The 21,395-nt window shown below is 43.3% G+C and overlaps 1 protein-coding gene across 1 annotated transcript in view; it reads left to right on the forward strand.

Annotated features, from left to right (window-relative positions):
• The window catches only part of LOC145405014 (uncharacterized), a 50,792-nt gene extending 36,111 nt beyond the window's left edge, over positions 1 to 14,681 (forward strand). The window contains exons 19-20 of the mRNA XM_080276514.1: positions 3,316 to 3,479; positions 14,352 to 14,681. Coding sequence (XP_080132640.1) covers positions 3,316 to 3,479; positions 14,352 to 14,645 — 458 coding nt within the window. The 3' untranslated portion in view covers positions 14,646 to 14,681. The remainder of the gene's footprint in view (positions 1 to 3,315; positions 3,480 to 14,351) is intronic.
• Positions 14,682 to 21,395: the final 6,714 nt, after the last annotated feature.

Consider the following 21,395-nt stretch of genomic DNA (forward strand, 5'->3'; position numbering starts at 1 on the left):
TACGATGGAAGAGTTGAGAGGTAGGATGGGAATGGAGTGTATAGGTGCTGCAATGAGGAGAGGTAGATTGAGATGGTTTGGGCATGTGGAGAGGATGGGGGATGATAATTGGGTGCAGAAGGTGAGAGGTGTTAATATTGGGAGTGGGGTTATGAGGGGTAGACCGAGAAAGACATGAGACGAGGTTATTGTGACCTCAGGGTTAAGGGACAGGACAGGGAGGCTGCAATAGATCGTGCAGCATGGAGAGCCGCCATTAGATGACCAAGGCCAACGCATGGAAGCATGTTGGAGCCTTCAAAAAACACACACACACACACACACACACATCTCGTTATAACGGACTTCCATAGACCATAATTCATTCGAGGAGCTACCGGACTAAATTCTTACATATCAGAGAAAGTCTGATAAAGCTAGAAGCGGTCCGGACTGCCTGACCGTGTCAGCTGTGCTCACCACAATAAATAAAGACATGCTTATCAGTGTATAGTACAGTATTATTATATATATTATACCATTTGATTATTGTATTGAATGTATAATACAGTACAGTATAGCAGTGGTAGTGAAACAGTTTAAAAACTGTTGGTGTGATCCGGACAAATGCCTGATATATCAGAAAAACTACGGGGTTAGCAGGCGGAAGTCTGGATGTCGCTTTTATCAGAATTTCATTTTTTTCTGAAAGGCTTGGGCCCCAATTAGTCCGTTATAGGGAGGTTTTACTGTAATATATATATATATATATATATAGGTATACCTTGGTTTAACGATATAATTGGTTAGGTAAAACCCCATCGTTAGGCAGGGTATTGTATATCAGGGTACTTTTAACATGTGAAGTAATGGGAAATGTTTATCAGCCTTGGGTTTCCCCCCAAACTAAGTCCAAAACCCACCCAAATGAGCCCAAAAACATGTTTAAAGTCAATCTAACTGGCCTAACAGCTGTAAAGGAAGCTAGCCTAAGCCTAACACCTGTAAATAACTCACTGAAACCAACAAATAAAATCTATAAATCGTCAAATATGTCTGGAAAAAATCAAGCTTAGTAAAGTGTACCCCATGACAGTGTTCACCCCACTTATGGCTAAAACACATTAATCCAAGTCTAAAAACAGTTTATAAATCAACCTAAACACACAATTTTAGTCTACAGTATCATCAAAATTGGTTTTAAAAAAAATCACAACCCATCATTAAAGCGGGGTTCGGCCATCGTTAGGTAGGGTATGGTGGTATTTCTACCCCCATCGCTAAGCCGGGGTATCGCATGTAGGGGTATCATATATCGGGGTAATACTGTGTATATATAATGTATGTCTGTTTCTCGATGCTCAATCCCAGAGTTCATCAATGGTGACTGCGACAAAAACACCTCCCAGCCTCTCAGCGGCACCTCAACACCACTCCCTCCTGCCACTCCAAGTCTCCCTCCTTCAAGTACTGTATTTCTCCACTCCAGCTTTCCACCTCATTCTAAGCCCGTCTTTCATTCTCTCATCAGCTTTGCTTCAGCAGTTTCTTTTTTAAACTCTCACCTTCCATGCACTGTACATACCCAAGCCACCTCAGTAATACTGGCAGAAAATTGTATCTTGGTAGGGTGCTTATTCATATAACATTATTATTCACTTCATTTCATCACCCAATCCTACGTTGCCCCATGAGGAGCATAGGAGCCCAGGGCTAGGCAAGTTTGTCCTGACATTTAAGATGAGTGACCAAGCTCACTCATCCCTGAGTGGCATTATGTGAGCAATAAACCCCAACCATCCCTTGGATATAAACCTTCACTGGCCCAATCCAATTGGAGTGCCGTAATTACCCACTAAACCACCTGGTGCCAAAATTTGGTTATATGGTTACCACCCAGCATAGTAAATGGTTTCCTGTACCATTTGGCTTGTCACTCAGTGTAGAGTCACCCACATGCAGAAGGAAGAGGAAAGAATGAAGGAAAGACAGAGGAGAGAGTGTCAAGTCACCCATAGTCAGAAGTACGAGGAAAGAATGAAGGAAAGATAGAAGAGGATGGAAGGAAAGAAGGATGGAGGAGAGGAAAGGGCAGACACCCGAGAGCAACACTACATTGAGTGAGTGGATGGTGACCGCCCCCACCTACCACTATTATTATTATTATTTTTTATTATTACCTATTATTATTACCATCCATGACATCATCCTGTCTTATTTTTTACCATCAGCAGCAGCACCATGATCATTATAATCATCATGTTTGCAATAAACACACTGCTTTTACTTGCTTTTAATTATAAAATACAGGCTACTTCAGTAGATTGAATAGAATAAGTCCCCATTCTATGTTGGTGGTGTTTCAGAGTACCACAACCTGTCCCATACTACTGGCAGTGTAAACTAGGAGACATAGGTCACATCAGCTTTACAGTTGGAGTTGGTCTTTATTAGGCAATTTTTTATGTAGACTGCCATAAATTTATTAGCAAAAGAGAACACACACACACACACACAATTAAAATGAGAACATACTGGACACACAATTATAAATTCTTAACAAGATGGTGCAAGTTCATATCAGCAGCAGCATATTTTGTGTTTATTACTTCTTACAGTACTCACAAAGTATATGTTACAGCATTGAATAAACAAAACATGGAATAGTTCAGAGTATAATAATTATATAAATTACAAGATACCAGTCAGTAATATCCAGTTTAACACATTCACTACTACTTTTATAACAAACAGTTGTTACACAGTATATGACCACTTTTCATTCAACACACCATTGTTCATTATTAAGTTGCCAGGATGTATAGTGAAGAGTCAGGGTTGATACCTGTCACACTACCATGTATCTCACTATAGCCTGTTTCTCTAACTTGCTGTTGTATGCTATCATTTGATATACAGATACACCCATTCACAACATCAGATACATTTTATATTTATACACATGAATCCAGTGTTTTAATAAATGAGAAAATAATCTTTACTGGAACCTAACCTTCACTCACTGATTTTCACATAATAGTAGTTTTTAGGAAAGACACTTGCAATGTTGGGTGAGAAATTACTGTACTGTATATGAACAACAAAATATCAGGCCATATTCTACATGGTACCGTATAGGATACTTCATAGCACTTTTTTTTTTTTTTCTTAATATTCCCTTATGTTTTTATTTACAATACTTACAAGAGGATAAAGAAGTGTAATATGAAGTTTATATAACTGAAGACTGTGCTGTGAAGTCTTCTATACCATGTAGAAAATGAGCAATCATCTCATACAGTACTTTCAAACCTTTAACCCCAGACATTGATCTTTAAACAGCAGGTGATGTCATGTCACTGTGCCAGTGTGCTGCAGCTGCCACCACACTGCTGCTGGGGGAGGGGCAGGGTGAAGAGGATGATGACTCCTCCCTCCCACACCCTGCACCACTCCTCCTCCACCTTCTGCATCAGGAACGCTCAGGATCTCTCACACAGGTTAGAGAGGCAGAGAATAGTGTTTTGTGATGCAGTTAATGAAAAAAAAAAAAAAAAAAAAAGAGAGAGAGAGAGAGAGAGGGGGGGGGGGGAGAATGTAGAGACAGTGGTAATAATTATAATAGTTCATTGAAAGAAGAGTAGTACAGTGACCCCCCCAATTACGTGGCTAATATTTCATTGAATTGTTCCAAGGAAATTGAAATGACACAAATGCACAGAAATCAGTGTTATAAGGCTAATTGATATGGTGAAATCCAAAAAAAATTTCCAAAGTTCCCTTTTTGACCCTCTTGAAAAATTTTGACTCCCGCCTCCTCCCAGATCATACCTAATATTGTACTGTATTAAACATACAATCTCTAGGAGCTTCTATCTATCTATCTATTGCAAGATCCCATAATCCTGTAAGGGGTGGCCATTTGACTTTGAGTTATTAGTTTTACGGGGAGGGGCATTAACCTTCCACCAACCCACTTGTTGACCCGTAGGGAGCACGTATGGGTTGGTTATATGGTTACCACCCAGCGTTGTAAATGGTTTCTTGGCTTACAGGAAACCATTTGGCTTGTCACATTGAGAGGGCAGGCACAGAAAAAGAATGATAAAGGCTAAAGAAGAAGTAGGCAGCACTCCATCAAGTGAGTGGATGATGGTCGCCACCACCTACCACATCACTGGACATACAAAGGGTTAAATAAGAGTGTACAAAGTGGTAAATAAGTGATCACTTCCCCTGACAGGGGATGGAGTGATGTTCAGGTGTCGGAGAAGGGTGTATTGCTCTCCTTTAATAAAATATTGTTAATGCCTATTGTTCCTTCTGTGGAAAATAATAAAAGGTCTCCATACAGTTGCATGCAGACGGTGCCAGGGTGATGCCACCAGTCTGTCTCCCTTGTGTTACATAACTTACGTACTGTAGCTGGAATCATGCTTTTGATTCAACTCCTATCCATCTATGCAACTTACTCTCATTTTTAGTAAATAATAAAATATTCTTGTGAGGAAAATAAGAAAATGTTTACGTAAACATACATGCAGATGCACGGCGCCAAGCTGTCTTCTCTGTTACATATAACTTACGTAACTAGTTGCCTGCCCTCGGTTGTACTGATATAATTATAATGTATGCATCTCACTTTTAGTAAATGATAAAATATTCCTAGTGCCTGTAGCTCCTCCTGGGGAAGATGATCTTTATGTTAACATGCACACACATGTGTGGCACCAAGCCATCTCCAGTACATTGTGTAATATACTCAGCTAGTTGTTTGCTTTTGATTTTACTCATATCCATCTATGCATATCACTTTCACTTTTAATAAATAACAAAATATTCTTAGTGCCTGTAGTTCCATCCATGTAAATTAATAAAATGTTTACATAAACATGCATGGAGGAACGATTGGGCAAATATGAATTGGAGCAAATGGGGGACGTGGAAGTTGTGTGCAGGATATTTACAGAAGAAATATGTGCAGCATGTGATGTGGTGTGTGGGATGAAGAGAAGACAGAGGGGTGTGCAAGGAACAGCGTGGTGGAATGAAGAGGTGAGACAGGCTGTGGCACAAAAGAAGAAAGCATACAATGAATGGATGAGAAATAGGGGCGTGGAAGAAGTTGAGAGGCGGAAGAGAGAGTTACATGTAGAAAGAAAGAGAGAGGTGAAAAGATTAGTAAGAGAGAGTAAGAAGAAAGCGGATGAGGAATTTGGAAGGAACTTGAGTGTAAAACGAAGGGACTGTAAGAAAATGTTCTGGAATGAGGTGAAAAGAGTAAGACAGGGTGGAAATGAAGTTAGCAGGGGAGTGAAAGATAAAATTGGTAGATTACTAGTGGAGAAGGGAGAAAAAGTGAGCAGATGGAGAGAACACTTTAAGGAATTGTTGAACATAGAGGTTGGAAGTAATGCGAGTATAAGTGGCTGGGGAATGGCTGGGAGGAGGAGGGAGACGAAAAGACAGGAAGAAAATCAGTAGGATAGAAGTTGTGGAAGCAAAGTTAAATTGGGAAAAGCCCCAAGAATTGATGGAATGTGTGGTGAAATGCTGAAGTATGGGGGAGAGATAGTACTAGAATGGATGTGGAAAATGTGCAGCTTCACCTGGGAGGAAGGTAGAGTCCCGGAGGATTGGAAGTCAGGTATAATTATTCCCTTGTACAAAGAAAAAGGGGAAAAAGAAGTGTGTGGTAATCATAGGGGCATCTGTCTTCTTAGTATAATAGGAAAAGTGTATGGTAGGATACTTATTGACAGAGTTAGAGAATGAACAGAGGAATTAGTTAGAGAAGAACAGGGAGGCTTTAGGAAGGGAAGAGGTTGTGTAGATCAGATATTCATTCTTAGATCTTTAGTGGAAAAGTTTCTAGTGAAGGGAAAGAAGTTGTATGCGTCTTTCTTGGATTTGAAGAAAGCATATGACAGGGTGGATAGACAAAGATTGTGGAAAGTATTAAGAATATATGGAGTAGATGGGAAGTTGTTGAATGCTGTGAAGAGTATGTATGATGGTGCTAAGGCTGCAGTACGTGTGGATGGTGAACTGTGTGAATTTTTCTCTTTGAAGGTTGGGTTGAAACAGGGATGTGTCATGTCTCCATGGTTGTTCAATCTGTACATGGATGGGGTAATAAAAGAGGTACAAGGTAGGGTAGTGGATGTTGGAGTGGCCCTGGTGAGAGAGGGTAGTGTTTGGAAACTCCCTGTACTGTTGTTTGCAGATGATACTGTGTTGTTGAGTGAAGACGAAGGAGAGCTGCAAGGCTTGGTGGATGAGTTTGGGAGTGTGTGTAAGAAACGGAATCTAAAGGTGAATGTAGGGAAAAGTAAAGTGATGGTCTTTGAGAGAGGTGAAGTCAGTGAATGTACAGCGAGGTTGGATGGTGAGGAATTGGAAAATGTGAGTACGTTTAAGTACTTGGGTAGTGTGATGAGTAAGGATGGAGGTTTGGAGTGTGAAGTGCTTGAAAGGGTACAACAGGGAAGAAAGGTTGCTGGTTCCTTGAGGGCAGTGATAAGAAGCAGGGAAGTGAGCATGAAAGTGAAAAAGTTACTACAGACAGTATTGTGATACCAACTCTAACGTATGGAAGTGAAGCTTGGACGTTGCTGGAAGGACACAAGTCAAGAGTGAGAGCAGTGGAAATGAGTTATTTAAGAGGAGCCTGTGGAGTCACATGGAGAGATAGGCTGACAAATGAGGATATAAAGGAGCGCTGTGGTGTGGATGTGGATGTGACAGGAAGCGTTAGGAGGAATACACTGAGGTGGTTTGGCCATGTAGAGAGGATGGAGGGTGAAAGACTGACGAAGAGAGTGTATGTGAGTGAGGTGGAGGGGGGAAGAGGGAGGGGGAGGCCGAGAATGAGATAGAGGGATGGGGTAGAGAGGTATATGAGAGAGGGGGGTGTGAGTTGGGAGCGGGGCAGTGAATTGGCGGGGGACAGGGCGACGTGGAGGCGATTTGTTTGTGGCCATCCCGAACGGGATTGAGGCTTCTGGCAATTGATAGATAGATAAACATGCATGCAGACACATGGTGCCAGGCCATGTTGACTTGTCACCGCAAGAGCTGTCAGCACCCGACAGACTATATTTTGGGAGAGCTGATTTCTGGAATTTTTCCACACAAACAGGATTCTTTCCCACATAACAGGAATCAGGGTAGAGTTTATCTCTCAACATAAATGGTATTGGGTAACCCAGTAATTGCAAATGGAACCTACATAACTGGGGGGAGGGGGGTCACTGCAATGTAGTATTAATTGTAGACCCAGGTTCATCAGGAGGTGAACCCAATGGACTGTATGCTGAGGTTGACCTGCTACCCAATAACCCCCTTCTAGGGGATTGGGAATAGGATGCGAAGCATTTAACTAGGCAGCAATGCTGCCCTATTATATTGGTGCCACAGCATGTCTGTCTTCTTCACCAAAAGAAAGAGAAAGAACAGATAATCTGATGGCCCACCTCTCATAAGGGTAAACGTCTGAGGGGAGCTTAGGGTTTGCTGCTACATAATACCATATAGGGAGAAGCAAGTGGGCACTCTTGCCTCAAGAGTCGCGATTAAGTAACCTAACCCTGGGTCGGCATGTTTCTGGTGGGTGGTAGGGCAATAAAGGATTGAATTATAGATGATTACGTTGCTACTCCTCACCCCACTCTAGGGTGGGAAAGGAGGTCTGGATGATGATGATGATGACCAACAGACAAAGTGCTTAGAACAATAGAGACATAAAGCATAGGGCCCTTGTAGTGACAGAAAGAGGGGAGGGTGCTAGAGTGCTTTTGGAAAGTGAGGTCTACTCAGTGCAGTTCTAATAATCCTTGTTAAAAGTACAGTACCCTTGCATCCAGCATGCGTTTGTCCAAAGCTATTTGTGTCCAGTACAGTTGGGGGGGGGGGGAGATAACTGTAGGACAGATTTGTTTGGCTAGCATGGATCGGTCACACAAAATGGGCTGAATCCAAGGAGTTCTTCTCTAGTACTGATGTGCTGCGTCTGGTACTACTACTGTGCGGGAAGATAGCCAGCACTGAGGAACGTTTCCCTAGTACTGCTGCGCCAGTCCAGTACACCTTCCTCGTGACTTGTGACGTGTGCCAATCAGATTGCAGTACTGCTGTCACGAGAACGCACCCCGGCTTCTTGGCTCAGATGAGCTCCCACTCTCCATACAGGCCAACAAACCTCATGTTGGGCCCTGCTTTCACCCTGCCATGCTCTCACCTCTGCTCCCACAATGCCTAGGAAGGTTCTTTGAGCGTCAAGATGATGAGAGGAGAGCCTTGGGGGAACCGCAACAAGAGGTAGGAGCAGCAGCTCTTCCCCCTGATGACGATGACAACGATGTGTCAGTTTGTGACACTGAGGGATTTATGAGGGAGGTTGAGGCAGAAAGGCTTCCTCAGGATCCTGAAGGCCCTCCTCTAGGGGATCAGTAAGACCCCCTGCAGCATCGGAAACCCCTCCCCCTTCCCGCCCAAGCCCACCACCACTCACCTCAAAGGTTGATAAAATCTTACTTGTCAAATTGAAGTTAAGTTGAATTTTGGGGGGACTCTTTCAAGGTTTGTCTGACAGTATTCATTTTTCCCAAAAGGTCTGTTGTTCGTCCAGTACGGATTTAGTCCAGTCCAGTATTACTGTTTGACAAAACTACCGTACTGGATGCGAAGGTACTGTAATTCTTGATGTCTTTATACATGCTTCAGTTCTGAAAAATATGACTCTGTTGAGAAGCGGGTATTGCTAGTTAGGTAGTCTGGAGAGTTCTAAGTACTGTACTTCTCGTATTGTTCTGTTACATATCAGAGTTGCCAGTTAGCTGTCTTTTGTGGGGAGTTATTTTGTAAAGTTGAACATTAATATTTATGCTCTTTTTCTCTATAATGTTTTATGTATGTGATTGTTAAATTATGTAATTTTATCTCAGTTTGTATGCTAAAGCATTTAGAGTGTTATGCAGTGTTAATTCTGGCATGTTTTGGATGTCTGATTTGGCAACTATTGTAGCTAGCGTAAACTAGAAGATTCGGGTATAGTACAAGATTATACAGGTAGGTCCCGTTATACGACCACTCAATATAAGAGAAACCGATGATATGACCTGGGTAAATTAGGGACTATTTTTGATATATGATCTCGAAGATCCAATGATACGACATTCAGTCTGGGGTGAGGTGTGAGGATTCTAACTCTGTCATCCCAACAAACTCAGCCACCGCCATTTTCTCTAACCTCTGAGAGAAATAGCGGTACTGCTTAGCTGGAGCATTGCCAGGCATGCGATAATTATCGCAACATGCGATATTTTGCCACACTTTGCGATATGCGATAATGCAGTAACTTTCATAATTTAATAATCTGAAAAATAAATCGGGGATTGCAAAATTTACAAATCTGCTATAAGACTAGTACAACAGTAAGATTTAGTAACTTACGATAAACAGCTTTATAATCTGGTAGGTACTTAACAGTTAAACAAATTCAATAACATTAATAAGTCACTCCACATATAAATATATTAATTTCACAGTACAGTAATTACTGATTTATGTGAAGAAATGCCTTTGTTTATGAGTGCGATAATTTTGATCACAGTGGTAATTTTAACGTGCTGGGTACAATAATATGGGTTTGGGAAACTGGCAACACTGTTCAGCTGGCAACCGCCAGACCAGCTTCCCACCTCCAACATAACATTACCACCTATAGACGAGTGTTATGCATGTTTTATACAGTATGTTTAATTACTGTGCGATCATGTTATTTGCACACTGTTTGCTCTTTCAGATTGCTTTCTCTACAGTTCAGTAATATGGATATGTTTGTTGTGTTTGGTGTTATATATTTTAGCTTGAAAACTTACCTTTGATGGGGTCCTTAACCCCTAAAACGCGGATCGTCGCATTTGCGACGGTCGGCCCAAAGGGCAGAACGGCGGATCGTCGCGTTTGCGATTTGAGTTAATTTTGAATAACCGCGGGCAAGCAGGCTCCAGCTGGTATTGTCTATCAGTCCCGCCACCCGTGAGCTACGTTTAGCACACTTGACCTTTGTACTACTGACCTCAGTTGTTGCCAAGTATCATTTTTTTTACCCACCGACGTACCGATGCGCGGCCCTCCCTCGTCGTGCGATATGGCAACGCGCGGACGGCTGATACGTGTCAATCTGCGCCGTCATCTCGCAAGAACTTTTTGCTATTGGGAAACGCTTGTTTCCCCAGTTGTCACACTGTCATTTTTTCGCGCGGTTTGCCTCAGAATAGCGTCAGTCCACACAAATCTGCCACGGTGACACCATGTCGAACTCGAGCTCTTCCGAGTCTGTGCCTTCTAGCCCTCCGAAAAAGGGTTTTGTGACCTCAACCCCCTTCAAAACCTTACCAGGAACTACCAAGGGCCTAAGTGACTCTGCAATAGCCTCAGAACTTTTGAAAGCCTGAATGGACTATGGCAGTGACGTCGGTGTGTGGTCGAGCCTGGCTGAGTCTGACACACAATCCAGTGCAGAGTCCGGGCCAGAAGTGATTGTTTCTGTGCCGGAGGAGAGTGTGTCAGTGCCCAGCACCTCAGCAGGGAAGGCTCCTGTGAGAAGGGGCCTTGAGTATGGGAAGGGGGAAAAACGGAAAAGGAGCGGTGACCCCAGCTCACCGCCATTGTCCCCTACGCCACGTCACGCCACCGCAAGCCCGCCATGTACTCCCAGCCCTATTCTCTCGTCCTCCTCCTCTGCTGCCCTGTCTCCTGAGTCGTCGGAGTCTCCTTCACCACCTCGAAAGGGAAGTAAACGTGCAACATTACGTTCTAGAGGTTTCCGTAGGCCTAGTGTTCGTGTTGGTAGAGCAAAAACTTTGTCCCCTAGTATAAGGCTAGCTCGTAGGGAGGGAACTCGCACTAGGCAACTCGGCAGTCACGCCACCGCGAGTGACCTTGAGCCCAGTGATAATGTCCCCACCACCACCACCACCACCACAACACCAACACGACCTGGGATAGCCTCTGCCTCACATACTGTTGCACCGCCTGCCTCACCCACTCCCACACGACCTGCCTCACCCCCCGCCGCCCCAAGCACTTCCCAGCCTAGGCAGGGAACGCTGGATGCCTTCGTGTGGTCAGAGGGATCAGATTTTGTGCCGGAGGATCTGCCCTTTGACGACAGTGGGTGTGGACTTCAGGCTGACTTCCCTGTGGATGAGGATGGTGAATGCCTTGACTACCTGTTGGCCTTCCTTGACGACGAGGTTATGGAGCACATCTGTACCGAGACAAACAGGTACGAGGGGCAATGTGCTCCAGTTCGCGAAGGAGAAGGTGAGGCGGCCACGCCATCCACATCGCAGATGGCAGCATGGGTGCCTCTTACGATCCGCGAACTTTTTGTATTTATTGGATTGATGTTGCTAATGCCGCACAACTGGAAACACAAGTTAGAAGAATACTGGACTTCCGACGAGCTGTGTCCAACACCCATTTTCAATAAATACATGAGCCGCAATCGTTTTAGGCAGCTGATGACTTACCTTCACTTCGCGAACAATGATGAGCCTTCCCAAACTGACCCATTATGGAAAGTGAGGGGAATCCTGAACATGATCAAGGATAAGTTTACGAGGTTCCTGCGCCCTTTCAAGAAAGTCGTGATTGACGAGTCCTTGGTATTGTTCAGGGGCCGTCTTCGGTTCGTCCAGTACATTCCAAGCAAACGGCACCGCTTTGGAATCAAGTTTTTCGTGCTGTGCGACTGCAAGACGGGGTTCATCCTTGACTTCGTCATTTACACCGCCAGCAATGTCAATTTGGATAAGACTGACCCCCTTGGATTCTCTGGTTCTGTGGTGAAAGTGCTTTTGGAAAAGTACTTTGGCGAGAATCATGTCCCGTATACGGACAATTACTATACCGCTCCTAATCTCGCCAAGTACCTTTCTGAACACGGCATCGGCTCCTGTGGCACTGTCAGAAGCAAAAGGGCACATTACCCTGCCTTCCCCGAGGCTGAAAAGTCAAAGCGGGGAGACGTGCACCTGAAGAAATCTGACAAGATGCTTGCGATCAGGTGGCATGATAAGAGAGTCGTGAACATGCTCACCACAGTACACAAAGGGGAAATGCTGGCAACAGGGAAGGTCGACAGAAGGACTGGCGAGCCTGTGATGAAGCCTGATGCTGTCATTGACTATAACGTCAGTATGCGGCTGGTGGACAAGTCTGATATGATGATTGGAGAGATTGACTGCCTGAGGAAAAATCGTCGTTGGTACAGGAAGGTGTTCTTGCACTTGATTGATATGTGCATGTTGAACTCCTTCATCCTGTATAAAATCAAGAACAGGAAGCCAGCCAACTACTCTCTCAGACGATTTTCCAAGACTTGTGTCTACCAGCTGCTTCAGCGTTACGGCCAGGTTCTTTCAACAGGTCCCAAACGCCACCCTCACACACCTCCAGACCGCCTACAGTGTATGGCCTACCTTCAGCGACACCGCCTGGAGCCACTGCCAGCCACTGCAAAGAGGGGGAAAGCACTGAGGAGGTGTCATGTGTGCAGTCACACTACCAGGCAGGACAGAACCTTTAGACGCACCTCCTTGCAGTGCAAGGAGTGCAAAGTTCCCCTCTGTGCTTACCCGTGTTTCTTTGACTACCACAGCCTAAGTAGATTTTGAAAATAAGGGTAAGATTCTTTGAAATAATACTGAGAGTGACAGTGATAATATTGTTTAGTTTTCTTTTACGTGCTGACAGTGACAGCCTGATGAGTGTAAATTAGTGTATGTACTTGTAAAAGCACTGACAGTGACAGTGTTTTTTGGTGTAAATAATTGTACATAGTAATAATATAAGTATTGCCAGTGACAGTCACTCCAGTGTAAGAAGATGAAAGTATATTTTCCTATTCTATGTTCTGACAGTGACAGTTTGTGTTGAAAATATTATTTTTATAAAACTGGACAGTGACACTGATGAATAAGGCAAAAAAAAGAACAGATACAGTGAAAGTGAGCGATAGAAATGAAGTGCGAGTGGCCGACAGGAGCGAGAATAAAGTGCCTGCCGTAAGGCTGAATAAACTCGTGCCGCGGTGGTCTTCCTCAGTCCCAATCCACAATACTGGCAGTGACAGTGATTTTTATGGCCGTAATAGTGACAGGCAAACGTTTGCGAAGTCCTATGATGAAAAAAAATGTAGTATACGTGTTTTTTGCCGAGAAAAGGCAAATGTGACAATAGTGACGGGAAGATCGCCACCGCGCTGCATGTCGGCCGTGCGCTCCGTTCATTTTAGCCTTATTTTCAGTGCTTATTTACAAATACGGATTCCAAACAACCTGTACGTTGTTGTATAAAGTGTACTGTGACAGATTGAGGCTGTGGTAGAAAGAAAACCGGGTTTCTGGAGGTGTGAGAGTGAAGACTTTGTTACCCAACTTTGCAAGTCTTCACAAGTCCTTTGGTAGTCAACAAAGGCTCAACATGTGGCTCAGGAGAAAGCTGAATGTAAGTACTATATGCCATAAAAATTTTAATGCTCTAGGGTTAATCTATGAGTTTTGGCAAATATTTTCCCACAGGTACTCAGACCCCGCTACAACCCCGCCACAGCAGGGGGATTGCCCGTACACAGCCGCGTTTTAGGGGTTAAACCATTAGTTACATGTTTTGTCATACGAGAATTCATTATATGACTATGCCAAATGGAACCTAACTGTACGTATCTTCAAGACCTCCCTGTATAAGGACGGAGGAGAGAATAGATGAGTTTGAGTTTAGTTTGACTTGTGGCCTTTCAAATTTAGTGTAGCTCTGGTACTTGTGCTATCTGTGAAGTGCAGTTGGCGAGCATACCTTGGTAATTACTTGGTAAATAAAGATAGTGAACGTGAGAAGCTTGTTTACATTCAATGCCTGTGTTGGTCAGTGTTGTATGCTGAAAGGCTGCCTCTAGAAAGAACAAGTCACTAGGCAACATCCTTCCTATAATGAACTACTGCTGTTGGAGCCTGTGGCAGTGTGAGATGTGGACATAACAACATTAAAATCTTATGTTGCATTCAGTATTTTTAATGTTGTACTCCAATTTTTAGTAATTAACGGCAATGAGGCTTAACATACATAAAACTAAATCACCTCCAAAGAAAGTTAGATGAAAGAAGCCAAAATTTAGATCCATTAAATTTGATACTGTACCTGGACTTGCTGGACTAGGATGCGATGTGTGTGGATTTGCACTCCTGCCATTGCCATTCTTCTTTACACTTTCTCTTAACAGTCCTCTGTGATTTAGTTTACAGTCTAAGTACAGTTGTTTGTGTTTAAAATCAGTTGTTACCTTTGTCACTTTCTGGTTGCAGGTAAAGAGAGTGTTGGAAGTCCTGTTGTTTGGACCTGACAGTTGGCCAGCAGACTACCCGGAAGAATATGACCCAGAGACTGCAAACCTGGAGGATACTCAGGCTGCTGAGGAGGCAGCTTTGGAGCGCTGGCTGGACCTGGAACGTGCCAAGCTGCTCCACACACTCACACGTGGACCACCAGCCTCTCGCATCCTCACCAAGTTCCACCTCCTCTTTTTGGTTCGTACCAACCCCAGAGTGCTGAGGGAGACATTGACACTTATAGGCCGGCCTGAGGTGACAGAATTCTGATGTGAAAGTTGGAATTTGAAGGGTGTGCTAGGATGGAGATGTGTCAAAATAGTGATTTTCATGGCGATTTTGTAATGCTGCAAATGAGGAAAGGTTCATTTCTTCAGTCTGGTGATGTATTTATTATTTCATTCATGTTCCTACCAGACAGTTTTATTCAACTCTGGACCCCTCGTGGTTAAGTTGTTATTGAAGGCTATCATTAAACCTCCAGTTTGAAAAAGTTTCCCTTAAGGTGTGTAAAATTGTCTGAAGATAAAACTTTACTGAAGAAAAAGATTTATCCAGATTCAAGGGGTTAAAGAAAAATATGTAAGTCCTATACTGTGTTGATTGCAGAAGTGTATGCATTGCAGAAATATTATTGTATTTTGTGTGACGTGCACAGAAACTTGGAATTTTGTGTAAAAATGTGTTCCAGTAAAATTAGTCACAAGTTTGAGGTGTGGAAGACCCCTTAAAAGTGAGTTTTACGCCAGGTCCCCCTTTTTTGGATAAGGGCTAAGGTGTTGCCCCTGGATAGAGGACTTTGGTTTGGAGCGTGTAGCATATTATGACCAGATGCCCTTCCTGATGTCCACCAATGACTCTTGGGTGGATTCGATCCTCCAACCCTTCGGTCAGAGCGGAGCGCTTTAACCAACTGAGCCACGGCTGCTACTTAATACCATAATAATCTTTTGCATGAAGATCAACAGGTTTTGTGTGCATATTACAGAAGAAAATGACTGGAATGGACAGTAAGTTATGACTGAAATAAGAAAAATTATATAATAGTACTTGTAAAATATTCAGTCCAGATAAAGGATTTTTCTTATATACCGTATATGTAATTCACTGTACCATATATACTTTATTTTCATAATTGACTGCAAAAGGAACGTGAACTTATAGAGTAAATATGGAGTTTTCAGTGAAATGTGAGTGTAAGATTAGGGCATATTTGCTATGGTCCATTGAAATACTGACTTAGTCAGTATTAGTACATTCCTGGCTTGACCTTTAATCAAAATGAACATTGAACCATCCTGTCTGTCATCCAGTGACAGTGTATCTTTAGTGTGAGCAACAGTTAGTAGGCTTGGTGGTACATTAATGTATTGAGCATGGAGACTTCTTTTTCATTTTAGTTTTGCCAACTGGCAGTATTATTTAGCCTAAGATACCCTTCAAACTGGAGGTGTGTCAGGTATAGGCTTATTAAACCCCTAAAATACAAGGCCTGCTTTAAGTTAAAAGAAAATCATTTGGAAGCAGCAAGAATAAAATGAAAATGGACATCACCCAGATTAGAAGGATTAATCTACCAGTTCTGAGTAGCTCATCATAAACAACTGAGTCCATTTTCCTACTGCCATGGTGCCTACATTGTGCTGTACTCTAAATGGTATGCAATTAAGATTTATTTCATGTACATGGATATATCTGTCTTTATATAGTAATTTGCCCAGATTTGGTGTTGGGATAGTGGTTTCCATTTTTACTGATAATGAAAACCATGTGGTAATTTTGCTCATATATTGTACGATACATTCCAGCAATCTCAGGTAGTGGAAAGGTGTGAGAAGTACAGTAATGGGTTATGAAGACTATGACTAATAGGATATATACATGCCTGTGCATAACAGGGATGTAGATGGGCATACATAGTGTTGGGGGAATGGCCTTATCTCTTACTCCCAAGACTGCTGTCTGTTTTAAGGTGTAACAGTGGGTGCAGTTATGTAGTAGCAGTAGGCCTCTTAATGCATCGTGCCTAAACTAGACAAGTATAATACAGATAGAGCCAGAATATGGCCCTATCACCTGTGATAGAGAAATATGAAAGCAGAGAAATTTCATTTCATTTGCAAGTTACATTAAATATGTATACTCTGTTGTTAGAACTGTATCAGTCAAGTAAATGTTTGGAAGTTGCTAAGCCCTGTACTATGCAAGAAATTATGCAGACTGATCAACTTTTGCTTTCTGTGGACACATTACATTATTTTGCTCAGGCTACCACAGTTTATACTGAGGGAATTTCTTGGAGTCAAAGGGTTGAGAACTTTTCAGTTTACCCTTGGAATGCTCAAATTTTCCTCACCTGAATAAAAATAGTGTAGATTTAGCCTAAATAAAATATTGTACCTAAGAAAGTCCATTGTGGTGGAAGGGATAGTACAGGTTTATTTTTTTTTTTATTATTATTATTATTTTTTTTTTTTGGGGGGGGAGGTCTAGGATGTTTTAGTTCTAGGCCTACTTCAGAGATGTACAGACAAGGTTTTGTTACTGTACAGAAAGTGATGCAAGTAACATATCGCATGAAGTGACAATCGGAATGTCTTCCATATTTATATGTTAGTACTCAAAGTTTAATCAAAATGTTTACAGACTGTTTAGCATCTCTTTTTTTTGTTTAGTTGTTACAGCAGTTTAGTTGGAAAAGGACTCTTCATCATATGTATACATTTTTATGTGATTCTTTTTGAGGTTTAGATATCTACCTCACTCATTTTATACTGTACTTTTTTATACATATAGTTTTTCTACCGTAATACTCTTCCCTAACCTGTCCTAATTTATGTTTTACAAGCTCCATGGGTTTCACCATTAATTTCAAGGTGTCTATCCTGTACTAATGCTCGGGATATACCCATTACGGTATACAGAACAGTGCTGGTGCTGTGTGGGTACAATTAAAGAAAGTGAGGAGCTTCAGCAAAATAGTTCATTGTTGCTTTAATGCGGCTGACACATTTTATAGATCATTGCCAACCTTTCAGCTTTAATCCTTTGCTTAATGTGGGCAGATATAAAGGATACTGTATATGGGTTTATCTGATTCGCCAAAGGAATGGAAGTCAGTGAGGAAACTATTTTTTTCCTTTTTTGCATTTTTTCATACTGAGGTAAGTACAACTCATCCATTCCCATCACACATGTTACCTCACTCCAAACTTGGCTCAGTCTGTTCCTGCCTCACTGCTTTTTAATGTAAGGTTCCAATTGTATATACTGTAGATGATTATGTATGTTTATGTATACTTGTAAATACAGTCCATTATCTGGTCACACACACACACACACACACACACACACACACACACACACACACACACACACACACACACACACACACACACACACACACACACACACACACACACACACACACACACACACACACACACACACACACACACACACACACACACACACACACACACACACACACACACACACACACACACACACACACACACACACACACACACACACACACACACACACACACACACACACACACACACACACACACACACACACACACACACACACACACACACACACACACACACACACACACACACACACACACACACACACACACACACACACACACACACACACACACACACACACACACACACACACACACACACACACACACACACACACACACACACACACACACACACACACACACACACACACACACACACACACACACACACACACACACACACACACACACACACACACACACACACACACACACACACACACACACACACACACACACACACACAACACACACACACACAGTTCGTTGCCCACAAATGAATGTTGGTGATTAACTTATGAATCCTCTAACAAATTATTTGGAAATAAAATGGTTCGTGGATGAATAACTTTTTTTTTTTTTTTTACACCCAAGTCCTATAGGGTTTAATCAATTACAGTACTGTATTCCATTGAGTGAAGTGGGCAATGAAAAAGCTTGGGATCGAGGAGTGGCTGGTTAGGGTGGTTATGGCCATGTATGTGGGTGCTCGCACCCAGGTAAGGGGAATGAAGATTTGAGTGGTGAGTTCTCCATGCATGCTGGTGTGCACCAGGGGTCAGTTTTGAGCCTCTTTATTGTTTATCATGGTACTTGCAGTCCTCTCGTGTGCCTTCAGAAATGGACTCCCATGGGAGATATTGTATACTGATGATTTGGTGTTGATTGCAGAGAATGAAAGGGAGCCAATGGAAAGATTTAGGAAGTGGAGAGAAGGTATGGGCACAAGGGCAGTGCTGTCAAAGAAAAGGGAGAGTGGCCATGTACGATTTGCCACAAGGGTGTGGGAAGTAATTCAATCTTGTGCAGTGTCTGTGATCAGTGGGTGCATGAAAGATGTGGTGGTATTAGAGGCAGACTGCAAGATAATGCTGACCATGTGTGCAGTGTGTCAGGGATGAAAGGATTGAACTTGCTGGTGAGACTCTTGAATTGAACTTGCTGGTGAGACTCTTGAATTGAACTTGCTGGTGAGACTCTTGAGTGTGTGAAAAAGTTTTGTTAGTTGGGAGACATATTATGTGCTGGAGGTGGGGCTGGAGTGAGCTCTGTGGCTTGAGTGAGGAGTGGTTGGTTGGAAGAAGTTCAGGGAGCTGTTGCCTGACATTGAGAGGGCTCTCCCTCTGTGCTAAGGGATCTTTGTATGCAGCAGGGGAGCGCGGTAGGGTGTCGGGCTCGTAATCATGAGGTTGCGAGTTCGCGCCCCGCCAGGTGCTTGCTGTGCTGGGAGGGGTAGCGCTCTCCTGTAACCTTAGCAGGGCTATATGATCTGATGAGGTCTAGCTCGGGGATTAATCCCCCCTCTTTTGTATGCAGCATATGTTAGGAGTGTTATGCTGTACTGGAAGTGAGACCCGGGCAGTACGGGACGAGGATATTCGCAGGCTCAAACGTACAGAAATGACGATCATTAGGTGGATGCGCAGTGCGTCCCTGGGTGTGAGGCTGGGGGGGACTAGGTTTTTGATGGAAGAGTTGAGGGGTAGGATGGGACTGGAGTGTGTTGGTGTTGTGATGAGGAGAGGTAGATTGAGATGGTTTAGGCATGTGGAGAGGATGGGGGATGATAACTGGGTGCAGAAAGTGAGAAGTGTTAACATTAGGGGTAGGGGTTGCAAGAGGTAGGCCCGAAAAAGGCCCGGGACGAGGTCATCGAGTGTGACCTCAGGGATAACGGACTGAATAAGGAAGCTGCCGGAGATCGAGCAGCATGGAGATCCGCCATTAGGTGACCAAGTCTGATGCATGCAAGCATGTTGGAGCCTTCAAAAAAGAAACAAAACAAAAAACAAAACAAGCCTTCAAAAAAGAAACAAAACAAAAAACAAAACAAAGAGTTTGTATGTATGTAGGCATGTATGAATCCAAACCCTGATTATAACTGTTACTGAAACCATGGACATGAAGCCACAGGGGATCTAATACAGTAACTGATGTCTAGGTTTGACCCAGCTTGATGTCCTTGGAAGTAGCCCCAGCCTGTGCTGCAAGATTTCATATTTCACTTGGCTATATTCTCTCTACCTGTCCAACAGTCCATTGGGGGTATGTTTCCAACTCTCTCTCACCCTTGGTACCAGCAGACTTCCTCATCTTGGCCTTTCATTTCCATCTGTCATCTTGCCTTCCTGCCTGCCACTGTCATGTAATGCACTACATAAAAACCCAAGTGGCCTGGTTGACAAGTGCAGTACAGTACTTCTCTTAGCTCGCTAGTCTACATTGCATATTCAGACTATGCAGGTCCAGGGATGGAGTTCTGTTTTGGACAGTGATTAATTTGTCCAGTTTTGTTTCGGCCATTACACGTGTTAGCAGCAATGTGCAAGACGGGAGGCAAGGCTTGGTCGGCATTATGTTTCCGATGTGAGGTTCCTGGATGAGGTAGCCAGTGTCCTTACATCCCTGAGAGAGTCCCCAGGTTTCAATCCCCAGTGGTGGCCTCCAGTGCCATCAGAGGTGGTCAAGTAGTACTTTTAAAGTACCAGTGGTAGCGATGGTGGTACTGGTCAAAAACTGTACCGGCAACAGCAATAGCACTACAATTTTTGAAAAGTACCAGCAGTAGCGATATTGATACTTCCTAGCAATACATTTTTATTAACTATTTGACTCTTTCTTTAACCAAACCTATACAAAAATCTTAGTGCCAGAATAGTTGGGGCTTAATGGTTTGAATAAAAACTTTTAAAAAGTATTACATCTTGTTATACTGTACTAGGATTTTCCTAGTCCAGTGGGGTTCTTCTAAACAGGGAGGAACACCAAAGCAGGACTCAATACACCTTAAGAGTACAGGGTAAACACAGAAACTCCTCATGACATGGCAAAAAATTTATTATTACACTAACCTGTACACACAGCTTTACATCAGAGATCGTGAGATCCATCTGCAGGAAATGGCCAATTGGGGTGAAGGGGAGCTGGACTGGAGAGGGGGAAATCTGGAGGGAGATATCCCGGATATGAAACTCAGATTCGCTGCCAGAGTATTCTCTGGAAAAGAAAGGGGGCCGGGGTTTAACTGTAGGTCTGTATGGGTGTTGTAGAGTGGTGAATTAGTGGTGATAAGGCTAAGGGGGAGATACAATAAGACCTTGGCTCTGAAAAAATGGAGCCCCAATGTTTGGCTCTTTCCCCCGCTTAGTCTGGCGATAGGGTTGTGTGATTTGTACCCAGAGTGGGTGTAACGGTGAAGTTAGAAGGGACCCGAGACAGTCAGGACAACATGTTTACGTCACCAGGCCCGGGAATCCTTTTCCAGGGGTAGGAGGGGATGTGTGTGTGTGGGGGGGACTGGCTCCAGCTTCTGTGTCATGCTGGGGAAGCCTGCTGGACTCCGGGGAATGCATGGTCTGGAACTCCTTCTGCAATGCCAAGCCATCCTCTAGCAAGCTCAGAGGTGCTGCATCTGGCAAGCA

This window comes from Coenobita brevimanus, chromosome 65, assembly GCF_032717465.1.
Source record: "Coenobita brevimanus isolate Jiangsu-jjx chromosome 65, ASM3271746v2, whole genome shotgun sequence".
Classification (NCBI taxonomy): domain Eukaryota; kingdom Metazoa; phylum Arthropoda; class Malacostraca; order Decapoda; family Coenobitidae; genus Coenobita; species Coenobita brevimanus.